This window comes from Amphiura filiformis, chromosome 12 (genome assembly GCF_039555335.1).
Source record: "Amphiura filiformis chromosome 12, Afil_fr2py, whole genome shotgun sequence".
Classification (NCBI taxonomy): Eukaryota; Metazoa; Echinodermata; class Ophiuroidea; order Amphilepidida; family Amphiuridae; genus Amphiura; species Amphiura filiformis.
Window position 1 is genome coordinate 55129523 of NC_092639.1, and position 21819 is coordinate 55151341.

A 21819-nucleotide genomic window follows, 5' to 3' on the forward strand; every position below is an offset into this window, starting at 1 on the left:
TTAGACATTCAATTGAGGTGTTAAAGTTAATTTTATTTGGTCCAATCCTCACATTAAGGCCACGATACCCTTAGCCAGCTAAGAAAAAGAAATGGCTAAGGTAAGTTAGACTTTTATCAATTCCCCCAAACGTCTGGTAATAATGCCTTTGAAAAAATCATTGTTTTCTACAGGGTTCATTGTGGATTGGATTGGACGGAGGATTACTATAATTTGCAATGCATTTATCTTTGTAATTGGTGCTATTATACTTGCTACTGCTCACTCATATGCTGTGTTGGTAAGTTACTCAGTTCATACAACGTATGACTGTATGACGTGCTGCAAACATGGATAGAATTTTTATCCTTTTGGTATAATGTTCCCTTTTCTAGACCAATTTTGGTATTTGGATGGGTCCTTTTTTCTAAATCGTCTCAATTTTTTTGGAAAATAGCCCAATTTTGCCTCACTGTACAGCTAAAATTTCCTCAAAATTTGAAGATAAAGTTGTAAAAACTAAGACATTTTATGTCAAATTTGGCTGAAAAATTTGACTTCTGGGTCCAAATTTCTTGAAAAATTGGTATATTGAAGGGCCCAATTTCAAAGTCTCATTGGCACACCCTACCCAAACCAAACTTGCGTATCACCCCAGTAACACCAAACATGTACACCAGGGGGTTGTGACACCTAATGGGATCATTACAAGTTCAAACAGAATGGTAGTTTACGGTGGTATACCAACTTTATTTTTGACTCCTGTTGACTCCTCTGGAGTAAATACTATTGTCCGTTTCAGTCAAACTTTCCAGGATAAACTGGGTTGGCAGAATTGGAAAAAGGTTCATGAGATAAGCTAATTTCACATCAAGATAGCAAATTCTTAAACACTTGAGGATGTTCCTGCAATCTTATTGGTTCTTACCCGTGTGATATGACACGATATCACACAGGTCAGCGTGTGTGCATCGACGCGATACGCGTACTCGCTTTTTGAACCAATGGGAGGCGCACTGCAACAACGGGACTGATCGATTTTAAGCCCTAGGTAATTCCTTGTAAAATGTAGAATTTAATTTGATTAAAATTTATAATACTTCAATGATATTTTTATTATTTTGAATTGAAGTGTTTAAGAATGAGAATAAAGGTATTGTTTTTAGCCGCTGTCGTGCATCTAGCGTCTCATATAACACGGGTGACATCATTATTTATAGCGTAAAAACAACTCGACTCCGCCTCGTTGTTTTACTTAAAATAATGATGTCGCCCGTGTTATATGAGACGATAGATGCACTCCAGCTGCTAAAAACAATACCTTTATTCTCTAAATTTTATATGCACAGTGATTTATTTAAAAAACCATGTTATTCACATATCAAGAAACTTAATCAGCATGCATTTGTGTGTCTACTTTCTGTATCTATAGGTGTTTGGCCGACTTGTAGTTGGTTTTGCTGTTTCACTGTCAGCTATTGGAGAATGTATATACATCTCAGAAATTTCACCTGTTGTGAGTATATTATTCAATTTATTGTTATGTTTTAAATTTCATTGATAACAATTATAATTGGTAAAGTATGTGTCCTATTTGAAAGCTTGCCATTTTTAAACTTTAACCGTAACCCCTTAACCTTAATTCTAACCCTAACCTTAAATAAAAAAAGAAAAAAAGAAAAAGCACAACCTAATCTTAACCCGAATATTTTGGTGTGACAGCACAGCCATTTAATGCTGCTACAAACACTTTTATCTAGGGGCTTACACTTTGAGGTTTATCAGTGTATTTACAACTATACTGTAGCTACACCTGCAGTTTTAAATACATGTATACCTAAATTGAAATTTGGGTTAATTTCTTCAAATCTAATTGAATTTTAGTTGAATTTCTTGGTAGTTTTGGTTCATCAGACCCATATATTGGGCATAAATTTAGATAATTTTCTTGGTATGTTAGTCAATAAATTGAAATTTATATGAATTTCTTTGTATTTTTGGTTCATCAAATCTACAGTATGTATAGGGCATAACTTATTTAGATAAATTTCTTGGTATTTTGGTTCATCAAATCTATATCTACAGTTAATTGAAATTAATTGGAATTTCTTGGTATTTTGGCTCAGCATCTCTATAGATAGATTTGGCATAATTAAATTCAATGTGCTGTGATATAAAGCATTTGATCATGGTATGGTAGATGCATGATGTATAATTTATCAAAAATCAAAATGTATTGACATAGAAGATATGATAAATTAACCATAATTAAATTTAAGAGAAATGTAGCAAGTGTATCAGAGGAATATTTATGAGCAGATCTTGTTTTGTAATGACCTAAAATATGAGGGTCTTTTTTACAATTTAAAAAAAAAAGACCTTATGGCATTATGATCATGTGTCTGTCAGTCAGTGTGTCTGGGTGTCAGTGTGTCTGTCCGTCAGTGTGTGTAGTAATAAGGCTTTTGGTTAAAATTTGGTCTCATCTGAAGAGTTTAAATCCTCTTGCAACCAGTATCAAACTTGGGTGATAGCTGCATTATGGGTTCCATCATGTAGTGGTGGTATCCAAGGTGACATACTGAGGTCTCATCTGGTCTCATGTGAACAGTTAGCATCCAATTCAACCAAACTTGGGCCTTAGCTACTCTTTAATATCTTTCAATCATGTAAAAGTATGGAAAAAAATGGTCTTACATCTTCCAACGACCTATCTGGGACCGCCAGGCCTATTTTTATTAATGATTTATTTTATGTTACAGAAACGAAGAGGGCAGCTGGTTTCACTGAATGAATTTGGGATTACACTGGGACTACTTATGGCCTATTTAGTCAACTATATATTTATATCAACTCCACATGGCTGGTGAGTGGAATTATGTCAGATGTTATTATACATTCCATTTCACATTGGAGTGATGGGAAAAGGTTAAAGGGCACGTCTGAAATTCAGCATCAAAGTGGTTACGTAATTCTCTTGGTTACCGGACCACGCTATTTTGGTATGCCTTTGAGTGCCATGTGGGGGTGGGAAGGGGGGGAGGAAAGAGTAAAAATCCACCTTTTAATGCAAGCGGATTTGTTTTTCTCAGAATTAATTTAAATACTACATGACTCTACCTATAAAATACTGAACTTCTTATTGTGCCATTTTGAACTTTAGATATTGCTTGTAAAATATCTAGAAACACATTTGAGGGGAAAAGATGGGAAAGTTCTCCAAATTCACTGTCAATTCAGACCCAGATTTTGTACATGCAGAAGGTCTGTGATGATACAGATGAAGTGAAATCTTTGTATAGAGGGCAGTGTGAATAAGATTCCTAGTCCAGCCCCCCTGTATCTTCATTTAATAAGTGCAATGTGAATGCACACTTCATTTTAACGAAGATTGGTTAATATTAATTACTTAAAAGTAATTAATATTAACCGATCTTCGTTGAATTAAGCTACTTGCTCTTTGGAGGACCCACATCTCCCTAAAATAAATCCTGGCTGCAGAGCTGATCTGTGCCTTTAAAAAAGAAATTACAACATGTATTTCCTGTTTTGCTTATACAGGAGGTATATGTTTGGTTTAGCAGCTATACCAGCAGGAATTCAAGGCATAGGCATGATATTCCTGCCACCTAGCCCAAGATTTCTTGTACAAAAAGGTAGAGATAATCAGGCTCATGCAGTGCTACAAAGACTGAGGGGCACAAGCAATGTGGAAGGGGAACTCAACAATATTAGGAGCAGCCTCATGAGTGAACAGGTAAACACATGCAATTAATCTTGGTGGTGATCATCATGCACAGAGTAGAGGTGTAGTCTCCACCAGGGTCTCAGCTAGGATTTTACAATTTCTGTGCAAAATTTAACACTGAAACATAAACCAGACCTCTGCCCCTTCTTGGGGTTCAGTCAGTGAATAGCTATTGTTATATACCTCGTCTAAAGATTCCTGCCATCTGATTGGTTAGAAGCGCCAGGGGTAGCGCTAGGCTGCATTTTGGGGTCCCGGACCCACCAAAATAGAGTTCGGACCCCCTGTTTTTATACTTTCTGTGAGTTCAGGGGTCCCTGCAGACCCCCAGTTTTTCAATCTAGCGCTAACGCAGACATACTATTTATGCTACATTTGTGCAACTCGGACTCACCAAACTCTACTTCGGACCCTCTACTTTTTAATTTTCTGCAAGTTCGGGGGTCCCTGCGGACTCTGGAATGTTTTGTTCTAGCGCTACCCCTGAGAAGCGCTATGCCCGCAAAAATATTTATTGCCTGGGCATAGTCCTGCATGTGCTTTGTTCCCAGCGTAAAATGATATTACGCACGCGTTAATGTTTTCGCGTAGATTGTAATTTGTGCCGTTCGCATTGAAACTATTAATTTCTCTTGCCAAAGTCGATGCTTTTAACCAAACAGATGTTCTTAAGACTTGGTATATAAAACAAATATTGACTGCTTTTTATTCAGGGCATGGTTAAAATTATAGGCCCAAGGAGATCTCAAAACCATGATTATGCCCTAGCCATAGTCATGGTTTTGAGATCATGCCCCTCATAGCAGTCAATATTTGTATACTATAGCCTGGTTTTATAAGTCTGGTCTTGATTTGAGTTCACAGAACTAATTCAATCATTACTTTTAGAATTTAGCATATGTCACAAGCATTAATTTTGCCTGTCCCAGAAGCAAAGTGCCTGTCCAAAATGACTGGTGGACGAGTGGTTAGCTAACTCCCTGGTCTCGACCCCCTTGTATGTGGTCAATGACCAATGAGTCAACTGTTTTCCTGTTATGATTGTTGATCTACCAATCAGCACGACTGTTTATCACTTCTGCATTTACACTCGATGCACGCTGGACGCGTAACTTGAACAAATACAAAATTTACTTTGGCTTAATACAAAGCTCAAAGAAGCATAGTGATTGTTCTAAAAGTTTAACATGGAGATTTGGTAAGATAGCCAACAGGCAGATTTTAATTTCACATTGAAAATTATATTCATTCTAAAACATTTCCTGTTTTGATTTTTTAAATTTAAAATCAAGTAGTTGACATTTAAGTTAAACTATGATTTATACAAATCTTTTATAAGATCTTTGTGAGAAACAAATTGAATATTCATTTTAAAATTCTAACCCTTGCTGATTGAAATAATTTGTCCATCATTACAGTTCTGAGTTGAGTGGCCTTGGATAAATTTTGTTACTCACACAAATTTAATGTACAAATTTTGGTTTATTTACAGGTCTATTCAGTGTTTGACCTACTGAGGTCTGCAGACAACATGAGAGGCAGGATGATGATAGGTGTGGGTCTAGTGTTCTTTCAACAAGTAAGTCTAATGCACATATGTGATGCGGTCAAAACAAATGAGCCGCTTTTCAAACATCAAAAACATTTTTGTTATTCTCATTACATTGATCATCAATATGCAGAGCATTGCTAAAAATCACAATTTGGACTTGTTGTTCCAAAGATATAGTCATATTAGTGTTGCTCAGAACAATTAAATAAAAAAGAAGTTGAATGACTTTGTTGGCTGTGTCTCAAAATGACTCCTCTAGCTTGATCACATCAAATTTGTGCTGTACTATCCCTACATTTTTAATGGGGGGGGGGGGTAGCATTATGGGGATTGTTGCCAGTTCCCATACAGAGATGGGTCAGATTGCAGGACAAGTTTAAAGTTACTGCGAATAAATGATGTCTTTTTCAATTTCATCAAGTGCTAGTTTTGGCTGAAGTTAATTCAGGTAATTAGTCGCAAGACCATACATTCCTCCTGTTGAAGATCAGGAAGATATGCAGACAGCGCATCCAATTTGAAGGCTAGGATCCTGTATCGGTGGCCTTGAATGGTGATTTATTCAAAAGCTTGCAAGCCTGGCCTTATGGACTGTATCCCAAGAGACTACACAGGTGAAGTAAGGGCAATAACTTGACACTTTTGTGTTTAAGGGTTGTTTTACAATCAGGGTACACCGTTTGTCTCACTAGGGGTGAAAAATGAAGTGTCTAGTTTTTCGTAAATTTCTTTGTTTTTGTGTTGTAGATGGGTCAAATAGGAAATCTGTAAAATTTTTAGGCGTCAAGTGTTCAGATTTTTAAGTTATGCCAGAAACATGTTTATGATGTACATGATTCTGTATACCCAATTTTTTGGAGAGGACACATTTTGACGGAACCATGACTTCCAACTTTCAAACATGCGATACATGTGTGAGTGGGCTAAGTGTTTATTATATGTTTGTAGGATATATATTAGTGTTTTTCAAGAAAATATAATTTTAATCTTTGGTCAATTTTAACTATGGATTACAAGCCTGAATTTGGAGAGGACATTTTTTGACGGAATTTTCAACATAAATTTGAAGAAATGGCACAATTAATAAAACAGTCGCAATCTTACATGGTTCTCAATTTTGAATAATCATGTTTCAAACATTACTTCTGAACAGTCAAAATATGTTTTCATGTTATTGCTGGCAGTGATATTTTATTTGCAAAGTTCACTAAGGTCAAATGAGACAGCTATTTTGTCCCAAAATGATACAGAAATGTATATTTTCATCATTTGCTAAGCATTTCAAACAGTTTCTTCGTGGCTGTAGGTGGAACTAATAGGGGCCAATAATTAGGCATGGCAACTTTTAATCTTCAGTAAATCTTATGTTTGAAAGAGGGCACAATATGGTGCTCAGCCCAAATGTACCCTGAATGTAAAACAACCCTTAATACCTCTCATCAACTGTTCTCAGGCGTTAAACATGTGTATTTGAAGAAAATTGTTTTAGATGGAGAAACAGAAGTATCCCTGTGATGTCATGACAATATCTTCAACTGGAGAGGGAGGGTTCTCGGGACCAAAGCGCTCAACCTACCATCGCCCTTCCCAAGTTGAGGGGGAGGGGGAGTTGTAGTGAACTGAGAGAACAGACAACAGGATGTAGTAAAACTTTGGCTTGATAATCCCAACACCTTCAAGACTATGCATGTTGATGCAGATCAAGCCAGGTAGCGGCCACACCCAGCCATAAAGTTGCTCCTTAAGTTTTTTGTTTAAGTCTCCCAAAATTCTGTCTTATTTCAGTTCACCGGCCAAGTTTCTGTGTTATACTATGCACCATCTGTGTTTCAAGCACTTGGGTTTGAGAGTAATACCTCAGCTACATTAGCTACAGTAGGCTTAGGCATAGTGAAGGTAAGTGTCCACCACACACAGTTTTGCTTCATAAGATCATACTCCTGGAAAGGTTAATGTGTTAAGCCCCTGTAAAATGAGAAGCACATAATGGACAGGCGAAAATAGCCCTTATAAAATTATCAATTCTTTGAGCCCTCCCTCAAAGGGAGTAGACCCAAAGGGGTCGAGACTTCACCATGTTTGTGTGTCATGCTTGAAGAACAAAACAATGTGTCTCCAGATTATTTCGCCATGCACCATGTAAGCTTTGATTTTGAAGTGTGTTGTTTGCATTGTACAAGTAGTGCATCGTGGCCCATAATACATGCTAAGTGCTACATGTGCAAACCTTTGTAACATTCAAGCTTAAGGGTGGACGAGGTATTGTTGGTCGAAGCAAACAAAAAATCAATTGTCATTATCTAAATCAATATATTATTGAAAAATAACACTTTGATGTTTTGCAAGAGTGTATTCTACAAATCATATACTTTCAAACTTGCTTAATTTATTGTTGCTAATGAGTTATGTACGTTTTACAAAAGTGTTGTTGTTTCAGCCCTTTTTACAACATAACTAAAGAACCACAGGATCTACAAAAGTATATCTGTGATATTTGGATTCTTCTATAAGCTCGCTATGAATTGAGGAATGTAATTTATGCCAAACCTCACTACCATTCGCAGGATGCTTTGAACTACCAAATCGCAACAATTTAAAATAGTTGCTAACCTTAAAAGATGCAAATTATCATTTGATAATGGGGTTTTGCCAATTAATGCTGGAGTCACACTATTTTGGGAGGGATTCAATCTAACTGTGTATTACCTATCTTCACTTGTATTGCCTCATGTTTTCTTCTAAGGTACTTGCCACTATTGGATCTCTACTTAGTGTGGATAGAGTGGGAAGAAGATCCTTGTTACTGCTTGGAGCAACCTGTATGATGTTGGTTACCTTTGCTCTTGGCATGGTCACCTTGGTAAGTACGATGGGCTCAGTTCAAATCTTTTATCTTGCATAAAAATAGTTTTGTAAAGTACTATGTAGTTTGTAACTCCTATTGTTAAGTTTCAAATGGGCTATTTCAGTTGAAATCCATGTATCCCCATAGAAGGCATGACCTTAATATCCCACACAAGGTGTAAATTTCAAATGAAGTCACCCATTTAAGTAATCCCTTTTGGAGATTAAGGGCATGTCATCCATATGGGGGTGTATGGATTTCAACCGGAATAGTCCAATTTGATAGACAGGAGGCTGCAGAGAATCTCCTGACCAGCAGCCTGGGACATCTAAAATTTGACAATGGGCAAGCAAAAGAGTTGAATATATAACATTCAGCCATGGTTGTGACTAACTATGTCACATATATGCAAGGCTTCTATTGCGCACACTTTTGATTATTTAAGGCATAAATCAATTCAAAACAAATACCATAAATGCACCAAACTTATGCACAATGTAAAGATATTAGATTGTACTTATTGTTTGATACCAAGCTGCTTTGTCAGTGCAAATGTTCAAAATAATATGTAACACAAAGCTCACTAAAAACACCGCTTTTACTTGTCAGTTTTATCAAGAATAAAGTATCTTGTATGAAGGAGGGCATATCAAGGTATGTGATTTTGCAGTCAACAAAAAGAAATTTCACGTTACACACATTATCCATGTAGATCTTTCCTCGCAAAATTACATTTGCTGACATCCGTCTCATTACCTCGTATTGATGCAGAGTTTCACTAAACAATTTATAGTGGCATTGTTATCAAATAAAATAAGAAAACTGCAGGTGCATAAATTTTGGTCATTTGAACATAAAGAAAGTTTTACCCATTCATTCATTAAACTCATTCATAAATACCATAAAAAATGTTTTAATTGTCTTTTAATAAGCTCATATCTCAAAATCAGTGACCAAAGAATGTATTATTAATGACCAAAAAAGCTCACCTGCAATTGAATAGAGGTAGTCATTGTGATGTCAACGCCGCCATTTCTTGTGGTTACGGAGTGCCTTGTTGCTTAGATCACCGTGTTGACACTTGACTGAAGAGGTGCATCACACGCTGCGACTTCCGCGTAATTGGGCGTAAAGCCGTAATGTCTAACACATGGAATGTAGAACGGCAGTACCCACAAGATGGCGGATCCCGCGGAAAAGGCTGACAGCCTCTATTGCCTAGGTATTACTGCATAGGTAGTAGGTACCCAGAAATATGCGTACATAAATCTCTGAAGTGGTTCGACCGTGCATGGACAAAAAGCAGTGCATGAATGGCACTAACCAAATGTAAGCTGTTATTGGTTCATTTGCCTCATGAATTCAAATAGTTTATGAATGCAGTTCTAGTTAGGGTATGTGGCTCAAAGATGATATTCCTTATAGCAATAGACATAGCTCATTAGTTGGTGCCCTACTCCTTTTGTTTCATGACTTGCCAGAAAATCGTCAAGGGGGTCCTTATTTGTTGCACAAGTACCAAAATATGTTTCACTGGGGAGTTTCCTTTGTTCAAACGATTCATGCTAGTAAGACGAATTTGAAATTGGTCAACAACACATACACTAACACACACATTTGATCTGAATAATTTGAGCTAAATCAGTCCATAATCAGCGGTGATACTGCTGTTGATTGACACATTGGTCATCTGCTTTTCTTTCTTGATGTTGGCATTGGCAATGTCTTTTTGGATGTTGTTGACCAGTTTTAATTTCCATTCTACTTCCAACTCATATTATAATCACTGAATCGCAATTCATGGTAGTTAAAAAAGAACAACAGAAATAGATTTTTGTAACTCAATTACATAAGATCATTTGCACTTTACAAAAAGTTGCTGAGCAGTGAGCACTTTGGCTCAGCCATTAGCATAATCCAAGGATGCAGCTATAGACACATATAGTGCCCTTATCAGCCAGCATATTGAATTACCATCACAACCAAGATTAGCTGGCTCTATGAGTTTTGTACAGGTAGATCAGGATAAGTTCCTTGTCCAGCAGAATTTCAAGCCAATCTTCCCCAAGAACAGAATCGTTAAGGGCTCCAGTCTAGGACTTTAAGTACATTTCAGTTTATAGAGAACCCACACTTTTTTCCCCAACAATTATTAAATCAACTAGATTAAAAGTTGTGGCCTTTACACAAAGTTCATGGAAATTCCAGAAAAGTCTTAGGAAAATTGAAAAAAGTGAGTGTAAGGTAAATAAGGGTTGTACACACTTCGTGCAGCCTCATTTGTAAAAAAAATTACAGGCCCATGTAGTGTTTTTTCAGTTTTCTTCCAAGATGGAACTTTTTTGTCTTATAGAGTGAAACAGAAAACAGAAAAAAATTGCACATGAAAGTGGCAAGCAAGGTAAAGGGATGGTGAAGGCAGATTTTTATGTGTGTTGCGTGCAGATCTGTCAGTCTGCAATTTTGCGATAACGATTATTGAAAAGTTATGTAATATTTTAAAAGTTTGAGGATCTGATGTAGTTGTAGTCACTGATATTGTTTTTAATCCTGTGAGAACTGCCTCGTCTTTAATACATAGCTTTTGGCTTAACCACCAGCAGGCTATGTTAGCTCATCTATGACACTACCAAAGGTGCCAACATCTAAATTTTGATGATTTTTACAATCCTCCGGATGAGCAAATCACTGTATGAGCCTTTAAGCTTAATCCTCTTTAGATCTACCGCCGTTCTTGTCATGTTGCTAATTGGCTCAATAAATCATACTAATGTTCTTGTAACCAATCAGCAGGTAGTACTCATGAGGTTAAGCCTCTTTTGCCCTACCACTATTCTTACCATGTTGCTGATTGGCTCAATAAATCATAACCAATCAGCAGGTAGTACTCATGGGGTTAAGCCTCTTCTGCCCTACCACCATTCTTACCATGTTTGCTGATTGGCTCAATAAATCATAACCAATCAGCAGGTAGTACTCATGAGGTTAAGCCTCTTCTGCCCTACCACCATTCTTACCATGTTGCTGATTGGCTCAATAAATCATAACCAATCAGCAGGTAGTACTCATGGGGTTAAGCCTCTTCTGCCCTACCACCATTCTTACCATGTTGCTGATTGGCTCAATAAATCATAACCAATCAGCAGGTAGTACTCATGGGGTTGAGCCTCTTCTGCCCTACCACCATTCTTACCATGTTGCTGATTGGCTCAATAAATCATAACCAATCAGCAGGTAGTACTCATGGGGTTAAGCCTTTTCTGCCCTACCACCATTCTTACCATGTTTGCTGATTGGCTCAATAAATCATAACCAATCAGCAGGTAGTACTCATGAGGTTAAGCCTCTTCTGCCCTACCACCCTTCTTACCATGTTGCTGATTGGCTCAATAAATCATAACCAATCAGCAGGTAGTACTCATGGGGTTAAGCCTCTTCTGCCCTACCACCATTCTTACCATGTTGCTGATTGGCTCAATAAATCAACCAATCAGCAGGTAGTACTCATGGGGTTGAGCCTCTTCTGCCCTACCACCATTCTTACCATGTTGCTGATTGGCTCAATAAATCATAACCAATCAGCAGGTAGTACTCATGGGGTTAAGCCTTTTCAACCCTATCACCATTCTTACCATGTTGCTGATTGGCTCAACAAATCATAATAGTCTTTTTGTAACCAATCAGCAGGTAGTACTCATGAGGTTAAGCCTCTTCTGCCCTACCACCATTCTTACCATGTTGCTGATTGGCTCAATAAATCATAACCAATCAGCAGGTAGTACTCATGGGGTTAAGCCTCTTCTGCCCTACCACCATTCTTACCATGTTGCTGATTGGCTCAATAAATCATAACCAATCAGCAGGTAGTACTCATGGGGTTAAGCCTCTTCTGCCCTACCACCATTCTTACCATGTTTGCTGATTGGCTCAATAAATCATAACCAATCAGCAGGTAGTACTCATGAGGTTAAGCCTCTTCTGCCCTACCACCATTCTTACCATGTTGCTGATTGGCTCAATAAATCATAACCAATCAGCAGGTAGTACTCATGGGGTTAAGCCTCTTCTGCCCTACCACCATTCTTACCATGTTGCTGATTGGCTCAATAAATCATAACCAATCAGCAGGTAGTACTCATGGGGTTGAGCCTCTTCTGCCCTACCACCATTCTTACCATGTTGCTGATTGGCTCAATAAATCATAACCAATCAGCAGGTAGTACTCATGGGGTTAAGCCTTTTCTGCCCTACCACCATTCTTACCATGTTTGCTGATTGGCTCAATAAATCATAACCAATCAGCAGGTAGTACTCATGAGGTTAAGCCTCTTCTGCCCTACCACCCTTCTTACCATGTTGCTGATTGGCTCAATAAATCATAACCAATCAGCAGGTAGTACTCATGGGGTTAAGCCTCTTCTGCCCTACCACCATTCTTACCATGTTGCTGATTGGCTCAATAAATCAACCAATCAGCAGGTAGTACTCATGGGGTTGAGCCTCTTCTGCCCTACCACCATTCTTACCATGTTGCTGATTGGCTCAATAAATCATAACCAATCAGCAGGTAGTACTCATGGGGTTAAGCCTTTTCAACCCTATCACCATTCTTACCATGTTGCTGATTGGCTCAACAAATCATAATAGTCTTTTTGTAACCAATCAGCAGGTAGTACTCATGAGGTTAAGCCTCTTCTGCCCTACCACCATTCTTACCATGTTGCTGATTGGCTCAATAAATCATAACCAATCAGCAGGTAGTACTCATGGGGTTAAGCCTCTTCTGCCCTACCACCATTCTTACCATGTTGCTGATTGGCTCAATAAATCATAACCAATCAGCAGGTAGTACTCATGGGGTTGAGCCTCTTCTGCCCTACCACCATTCTTACCATGTTGCTGATTGGCTCAATAAATCATAACCAATCAGCAGGTAGTACTCATGGGGTTAAGCCTTTTCAACCCTATCACCATTCTTACCATGTTGCTGATTGGCTCAACAAATCATAATAGTCTTTTTGTAACCAATCAGCAGGTAGTACTCATGAGGTTAAGCCTCTTCTGCCCTACCACCATTCTTACCATGTTGCTGATTGGCTCAATAAATCATAACCAATCAGCAGGTAGTACTCATGGGGTTAAGCCTCTTCTGCCCTACCACCATTCTTACCATGTTGCTGATTGGCTCAATAAATCATAACCAATCAGCAGGTAGTACTCATGGGGTTAAGCCTCTTCTGCCCTACCACCATTCTTACCATGTTTGCTGATTGGCTCAATAAATCATAACCAATCAGCAGGTAGTACTCATGAGGTTAAGCCTCTTCTGCCCTACCACCATTCTTACCATGTTGCTGATTGGCTCAATAAATCATAACCAATCAGCAGGTAGTACTCATGGGGTTAAGCCTCTTCTGCCCTACCACCATTCTTACCATGTTGCTGATTGGCTCAATAAATCATAACCAATCAGCAGGTAGTACTCATGGGGTTGAGCCTCTTCTGCCCTACCACCATTCTTACCATGTTGCTGATTGGCTCAATAAATCATAACCAATCAGCAGGTAGTACTCATGGGGTTAAGCCTTTTCTGCCCTACCACCATTCTTACCATGTTTGCTGATTGGCTCAATAAATCATAACCAATCAGCAGGTAGTACTCATGAGGTTAAGCCTCTTCTGCCCTACCACCCTTCTTACCATGTTGCTGATTGGCTCAATAAATCATAACCAATCAGCAGGTAGTACTCATGGGGTTAAGCCTCTTCTGCCCTACCACCATTCTTACCATGTTGCTGATTGGCTCAATAAATCAACCAATCAGCAGGTAGTACTCATGGGGTTGAGCCTCTTCTGCCCTACCACCATTCTTACCATGTTGCTGATTGGCTCAATAAATCATAACCAATCAGCAGGTAGTACTCATGGGGTTGAGCCTCTTCTGCCCTACCACCATTCTTACCATGTTGCTGATTGGCTCAATAAATCATAACCAATCAGCAGGTAGTACTCATGGGGTTAAGCCTTTTCTGCCCTACCACCATTCTTACCATGTTTGCTGATTGGCTCAATAAATCATAACCAATCAGCAGGTAGTACTCATGAGGTTAAGCCTCTTCTGCCCTACCACCCTTCTTACCATGTTGCTGATTGGCTCAATAAATCATAACCAATCAGCAGGTAGTACTCATGGGGTTAAGCCTCTTCTGCCCTACCACCATTCTTACCATGTTGCTGATTGGCTCAATAAATCAACCAATCAGCAGGTAGTACTCATGGGGTTGAGCCTCTTCTGCCCTACCACCATTCTTACCATGTTGCTGATTGGCTCAATAAATCATAACCAATCAGCAGGTAGTACTCATGGGGTTAAGCCTTTTCAACCCTATCACCATTCTTACCATGTTGCTGATTGGCTCAACAAATCATAATAGTCTTTTTGTAACCAATCAGCAGGTAGTACTCATGAGGTTAAGCCTCTTCTGCCCTACCACCATTCTTACCATGTTGCTGATTGGCTCAATAAATCATAACCAATCAGCAGGTAGTACTCATGGGGTTAAGCCTCTTCTGCCCTACCACCATTCTTACCATGTTGCTGATTGGCTCAATAAATCATAACCAATCAGCAGGTAGTACTCATGGGGTTAAGCCTCTTCAACCCTACCACTGTTCTTACCATGTTGCTGATTGGCTCAATAAATCATAACCAATCAGCAGGTAGTACTCATGGGGTTGAGCCTCTTCTGCCCTACCACCATTCTTACCATGTTGCTGATTGGCTCAATAAATCATAACCAATCAGCAGGTAGTACTCATGGGGTTAAGCCTTTTCTGCCCTACCACCATTCTTACCATGTTTGCTGATTGGCTCAATAAATCATAACCAATCAGCAGGTAGTACTCATGAGGTTAAGCCTCTTCTGCCCTACCACCCTTCTTACCATGTTGCTGATTGGCTCAATAAATCATAACCAATCAGCAGGTAGTACTCATGGGGTTAAGCCTCTTCTGCCCTACCACCATTCTTACCATGTTGCTGATTGGCTCAATAAATCAACCAATCAGCAGGTAGTACTCATGGGGTTGAGCCTCTTCTGCCCTACCACCATTCTTACCATGTTGCTGATTGGCTCAATAAATCATAACCAATCAGCAGGTAGTACTCATGGGGTTAAGCCTTTTCAACCCTATCACCATTCTTACCATGTTGCTGATTGGCTCAACAAATCATAATAGTCTTTTTGTAACCAATCAGCAGGTAGTACTCATGAGGTTAAGCCTCTTCTGCCCTACCACCATTCTTACCATGTTGCTGATTGGCTCAATAAATCATAACCAATCAGCAGGTAGTACTCATGGGGTTAAGCCTCTTCTGCCCTACCACCATTCTTACCATGTTGCTGATTGGCTCAATAAATCATAACCAATCAGCAGGTAGTACTCATGGGGTTAAGCCTCTTCAACCCTACCACTGTTCTTACCATGTTGCTGATTGGCTCAATAAATCATAACCAATCAGCAGGTAGTACTCATGGGGTTGAGCCTCTTCTGCCCTACCACCATTCTTACCATGTTGCTGATTGGCTCAATAAATCATAACCAATCAGCAGGTAGTACTCATGGGGTTAAGCCTCTTCTGCCCTACCACCATTCTTACCATGTTGCTGATTGGCTCAATAAATCATAACCAATCAGCAGGTAGTACTCATGGGGTTAAGCCTCTTCAACCCTACCACCGTTCTTACCATGTTGCTGATTGGCTCAATAAATCATAACCAATCAGCAGGTAGTACTCATGGGGTTAAGCCTCTTCTGCCCTACCACCATTCTTACCATGTTGCTGATTGGCTCAATAAATCATAACCAATCAGCAGGTAGTACTCATGGGGTTAAGCCTCTTCAACCCTACCACCGTTCTTACCATGTTGCTGATTGGCTCAATAAATCATACTAGTGTTCTTGTAACCAATCAGCAGATAGTACTAATTGGGTTCATTGTCTTTTTATTTTTAAACAGATGATTCACCCAGTCACCACAGATCCTTGTTCAAACATTAGACTCCAGGAACCAATTCCAACTGCTCTGAATGTAACAGATGTAGTCATAATCTCAAAAGCACACGTACAGGACACATTCCACAAGTCTCTGCAGTCAATTCAAGAACCTTATAGACATCTTAGAATAGTAGATGAGAAAAGAAATAGATTGAGGAGAAATTTAGATGTGCTACAAGACTTTGTACATTCCTCAGCAAGTGATGCAATTACTGAAAGACATGAAAACAATGCAATGAACTCTGTGATAAGAGAACTGCCTGTGCAATTTTTGAATTTAGATTTAGATAAACGCAACTCGTCTAGCATATCTAATTTGTTATATTTGTTAGAGTCCGAGTCATTTTACAAAAGTATTGATGACTATAAAGATAGATTTTTAAACAATATAGTTTTGAAACAAATACAAAATCAGATTTATTCAAATTCTATTTATATAGACATGATTAAGAGATCAAAGAGATCATTATTAAAGCACAATGTGGCAAATAGTCAACATGATGCATTGGAAAGGGAAGAAACTATGCAATTGGATTCAGAAGCCGGACTTGCTAGAAATGATGCAGACGCAATCTTGCTTTCACGCAGAGCAGCTGGTGATGTCACTATTGATACTCCGACCACAGAGCAAAATAACAATATTGGATCAGTAAATACTAAAAGTGTGCCAAATTCTGCAGTGTCAGAGACTGATAGTGCAGGAAAACAAAAAGGGAACAAACTTAATGTTTTGGAAACAACGACTGAAGGGAAACTGTCTGAAGGTGATAAGATGATGACTACATCTGAACCAAAGAGATCAACAACAGAAGAGGGAAATAAGGTATTTCATCTTAATGTTTGAGGTTTCTATCTGATATTAAGGCTATTGTTGCATATAATATTAGGCTAAAAATAAATGCTATGTCTCAAAGCGCTTGGCAGTTTCAAAAATGCATGCGGAATGCGTGTTTTCTTTTTCTTTAAAATGATTTTTTTTAAAGATTTTAAAAAATTTAATCTTGATTAAGATATCATTTGCAAAAGTGCACAGCATAAAAGTGTGCTTCATTTGCACAGCTGAAGTACAAAATAATTCAAATCACGCAAAATATTTCTTAGAATTCCATGAATTTTTGGCAAAAAATATGGAAAAAAAATGAAATAAAAAATAAAATAGATGCGCAAAAAATCCCCCAAAAATGAATGTATGCATGCACTTTGAGACAGCATTTTTTTAGCCTTACAATTGCATCATACATAAGCAGCCGTTTTGTTGTATTTTTGAAAAGTAAACTCGAAACTTTATTAAGTTCTCTATGCCTGGGCAGAAGGTATTCTGTGCATTTCCAATAGGTGATGTCATCTCAAAGACGTAACCTTCCTATTTTCTGCCCATGTTGTCATAATTACCGAAAATAAAATGTTTAAAGGGTATTTGCTCGATATATCAACTAATTTTAAGCAACCTTGGGGGAAATTTTTACAGATTTTGTTGGTCCTTATTGGATCTCTGAAAGTCCTTTTAACCCTAACCGAACCAAACATCAAAGAGCTCAATTACAAAGCATCTGAAAGCGCAGCTATCTTACAATTGCATCATGTGATATGGGCATAGAAAGCTTGGCTGATAGACCCCCATGGAAAGCGATCCCTCTGCACATGTCTGCCAACCGAGGGGTCTTTAGTTCAATCTTTCTCTCCCCTCACCAAAAAAGCCCTTGTGAGTGTCGGGATTAATTCAGTATCGAAGTTATGTTATGTTATGTTACTATATCAACAGGATCACACGCTTGAGTTATGAACCACAATCGAAACAATCACCACACAAAGTGTGATCCGGTAACCAAGAGAATTACGTAACCACTTCAATGCTGAATAGACAGCAGCATGATGCATTGAATAAGGTCTTTGACTCTGGCAGAAGAGGTCCCAGGCTTAATTCTTGGTAGAGGCACATACAACATATATATGTAATTAGTAATTATTGGCTCTCCCTCAATACCATTACTATATTTGAATTGTGGTACAGATGCAGTGGATGGCAAAGATCTTGCAGCCATTTCAGATCAGAGCAATGTGTGGCTGTTCATATACCCTGCCATGGATATCATGGGAGAAGTGCTTTAACATTGAATGATTCTCTCGGATTCAATATATAAAAATAAATAAAACCTAGAGTTTCATAATGTTGCGTTCTAATTTCAATAATGTTTTTATATCAAGGTTGCTACTGATATCGATATGACAATAGCTTCCACCAGAGTCACAGCCAAGGATACAGAGAAGCTGCCAGATATGCTACAGAAGGAAACAAGTCGAGCTGTGAAAGCTGTAGCGTTGATAGCTTTGATGTGCTATATAGCTGCATTTGCTATTGGGTTTGGCCCAGGTAAGAGTGAAGGATAAGTCATTAAAATTGTGATTAGGTTTTTTTGACATGAAAAGTTTGGCTCAAAATCGAGGAAAACGTTAGTATTGACAAAGTTGAAGCCCCATTCAAATACATGTATTTAATTTCTCTACATAAGTAGAGAATACAGATTCATGTAAAATGTTTCACTTTGTCTTAAATATACGGCTTTCGGCTTGGCCATCAGCAGGCTATGACACTAACAAAGGTACTAAAAACTGAATTTTGATGATGTATGAAGTAAATGTGTGAATTGACCAGTAAGAGTCTCAGTCCCAGAGCCCCAGACATGGGCACAGAGAAGTTGCCAGATATATTGCAAAAAGTTGTGAATTTACCAGGAGAGTCACAATCCTAGTCTCGGAGGTTACTCCAATATAAAAGTGCTACCACATATTCCTCAATCGCCATTCTTTGAATCATTGATTGAATATAAGTCCCCTATTGGCAAAAACATTGATGCATTCCACAGGAAAAATCTCGGTTTTACAAGTAAACCAAGGCGGTCACCAATCTGGCTCAAACTGGTTCATAGATCCATCGCAGCCATGTCTGGTGACAGCTACTTTTGTCACTCGGGACTGTAGGGATGAATTTGCTTTAATGACAAATGGTATTCAATCAACTTTTCACTAACCTCTCAGGATATTTGACTTATCTTCCCGTCATTTTTTTGTATGTATCTTTCACCTAACAAGAATTATTTGTCATGTATTTCAGTTACCTGGCTAATTCTGAGTGAGATATTCCCAGCTGGTGTCAGGGGGCGTGCTGTATCATTTGCATCCGTCTTTAACTGGTCCACAAATATACTGGTATCTGCTACATTCCTGGACGTTCTCAGTAAGTGTATACTTTGAGTAGAATGGAGGTCGCAAGAAGCAAAATGCAGAAAAAATAATCTTCCAACAAATTAGCATCTTGCCGAATGCATATTGCTGAGATAAGGCTCAAATCAATTGTATCCATTCTATACACATAAACCCACATCATCCACCCACCCACACACACAAAGAAGCAAGAACTGAATTGAGTCTCTGTTCCTGATTCTGTTTGTCCGGACTAATGATATTTTGTTGTTAGCATCACTTCCATGAATGCTTTTATTAAACTTGCATGCAATACTCTGTTGTTTAGTTAATAAAACTGGATCTTTGTGACTTTTTCTTGCAGGTTCCATCGGTACTTCATGGACTTTCCTAACATATAGTGCTATATGTGGAGTATCCATACTCTTTGTATTCCTACTCATTCCTGAAACAAAGAACAAGTCGTTAGAACAAATATCAGTGGATCTCAAGAAAGGGTAGGTAAAACTTAAATGCAGAAATAATTTATTGGTAGACTCCAACTTGCACAAGATTTTGCCAATAACGCATTTCTCTGCACAAGAGAAAAATGACCTGTGAGGCTAAAAGTGTCTCAGACAAAAATAAAAAATAAAAAAATCTGTTTTAATTGCATTTTTGGCCATTTTTCCATTTCACAGTCAAATTACCTGATATTTTGGATAAAAAGCAATGGGCAAAATTGCAAATTTTGAGACACCCTTTAATAATTAAATAATTCATTATATTATTTTTAAAGTAAATATTGTTTTTTATTACAAAGACATGATTCCTATTTCCTATTTCCCTACCGTTTCTTGTCAATCATATGGTTTTCTCAATACTTAACAAACACTAAAAATGTATTCAAATGCATTCAGATTCTCACCACATTTGGTCATTTTAACTTGAATGGCCATCCATACTTTTTGTCTCTTCCCAATTTTCCTTTCCTGTTTGTTATGGCCTTCCATACTTTCCATGCTGGAATGGAACACCTGTTATTGACCTGCTCTAGGTTTCCTTTATCATGCAGATTTCTTTTATTCTGTGTTATCTGTTCATTCTGGCTGGCTTTTTTATCCCATCATTTTGTATTGAGAGCTGGACTCCAGGGATCAACACGAAGGGATAAACATCCTAGACTGCTGCCCTCATTCTGAATATGTATCCTAGGTCTAGACAATAGGCGGATTAGCGGCCATTTTGTCTTTGACATGATTTTATTCACGTGTCCTTATACTTTAGTACACAAATTTAACAGGTTTACAATATTAAAATTATATTTTGAATATACAATATATTCTGTAGTAAATCGATCAAATGACGGTGATTGTTCAGGTATTATATGCTTGATAAAATTAAACTGTCTGACCAGCTAGTATTCTCCTCCGCCGTCAGTGTGATTCCAGACACTCCACGTACCGTGTTGCGAAGGTGGAGGAGACTAAAAATGTATTGACGAACACGCATGCGTTAAAAATATGTAGGCTAGGTCGAACAATAGCGTGACATAGTTTCCGGCATTGTTCCTATGCACTTTCACCCTCCTGTGGACTCTACCTGTTGTATTGTGTTACCTCTTATGCTTAGAAAAGAACACATGTGTGATTGTTCTCTCTCATACTATGGTGTACCAGTGAAATGGACTAACATAGTACAGATTATACCATCCAGTATCCACAATGAGCATAACCAGACTTCTCATCTTCTCTGGCATAACATAGCTCCATGCAGTGCACATCACAATCTTTCTTACTTTGCTGTAAGGTGTTGGGAAGTATCTAACTAGAACTAAAACTATACCACACATATGCAATGATAATCATGCATAGTATTATCAAAATGGATGCGGTGATTTGTTGTCCACCAAACCAGGATGATGTGATGGTAAATCAATACAAAATGGTTTGTTTGTTGTGCTCCTTCCCAATGAGAAACTTGGCACAAAGCTACATGGACATCAAGCTGGTAAAAACCAGTCAAACAAGCAAATTTAACATCTAGGATAATCAACCACATGCCATGACAAAACATCATTAACTATAATAGGTTTGTAGTCCAATCAGACATAATCTTGTCATGTGGTATGATCGCACCAATCAAATGATTCAAATCTTGGTAAGTTGGGTAAATAAGAACATGTGGACAATCAGCATTAATGTGGTACATTTAAAATGTGCATTGAAACTGTTTTTCCACACGACCACGTCCTGGCCGCTTAACATCGTAGATCTTACTCAAATTACACTTGCAAGTAGGATACTTAACTTCTTTAGTAATCAATCCAATATCTTGGCAAAAAGTTGTTGTTTTCTCCTTACTAGTTAATTTCTGTGATAGTCTGAAAAACTTTCTGTGATTTGCCATCACCTTTACGCGTCGTAATCCGAGTGGACTTGAGAGTAGCTATTATTG

The 21819-nt window shown here is 38.3% G+C and overlaps 1 protein-coding gene across 1 annotated transcript in view; it reads left to right on the plus strand.

The window, feature by feature from the left end:
• LOC140166924 (solute carrier family 2, facilitated glucose transporter member 10-like) overlaps positions 1-21819 on the plus strand; it is a 31465-nt gene that overhangs the window by 8316 nt on the left and 1330 nt on the right. Inside the window, exons 4-14 of the mRNA XM_072190409.1 lie at positions 174-280; positions 1412-1495; positions 2742-2845; positions 3541-3736; positions 5220-5306; positions 7065-7175; positions 8023-8139; positions 16145-17005; positions 18388-18553; positions 19295-19417; positions 19748-19880. Coding sequence (XP_072046510.1) covers positions 174-280; positions 1412-1495; positions 2742-2845; positions 3541-3736; positions 5220-5306; positions 7065-7175; positions 8023-8139; positions 16145-17005; positions 18388-18553; positions 19295-19417; positions 19748-19880 — 2089 coding nt within the window. The remainder of the gene's footprint in view (positions 1-173; positions 281-1411; positions 1496-2741; positions 2846-3540; positions 3737-5219; positions 5307-7064; positions 7176-8022; positions 8140-16144; positions 17006-18387; positions 18554-19294; positions 19418-19747; positions 19881-21819) is intronic.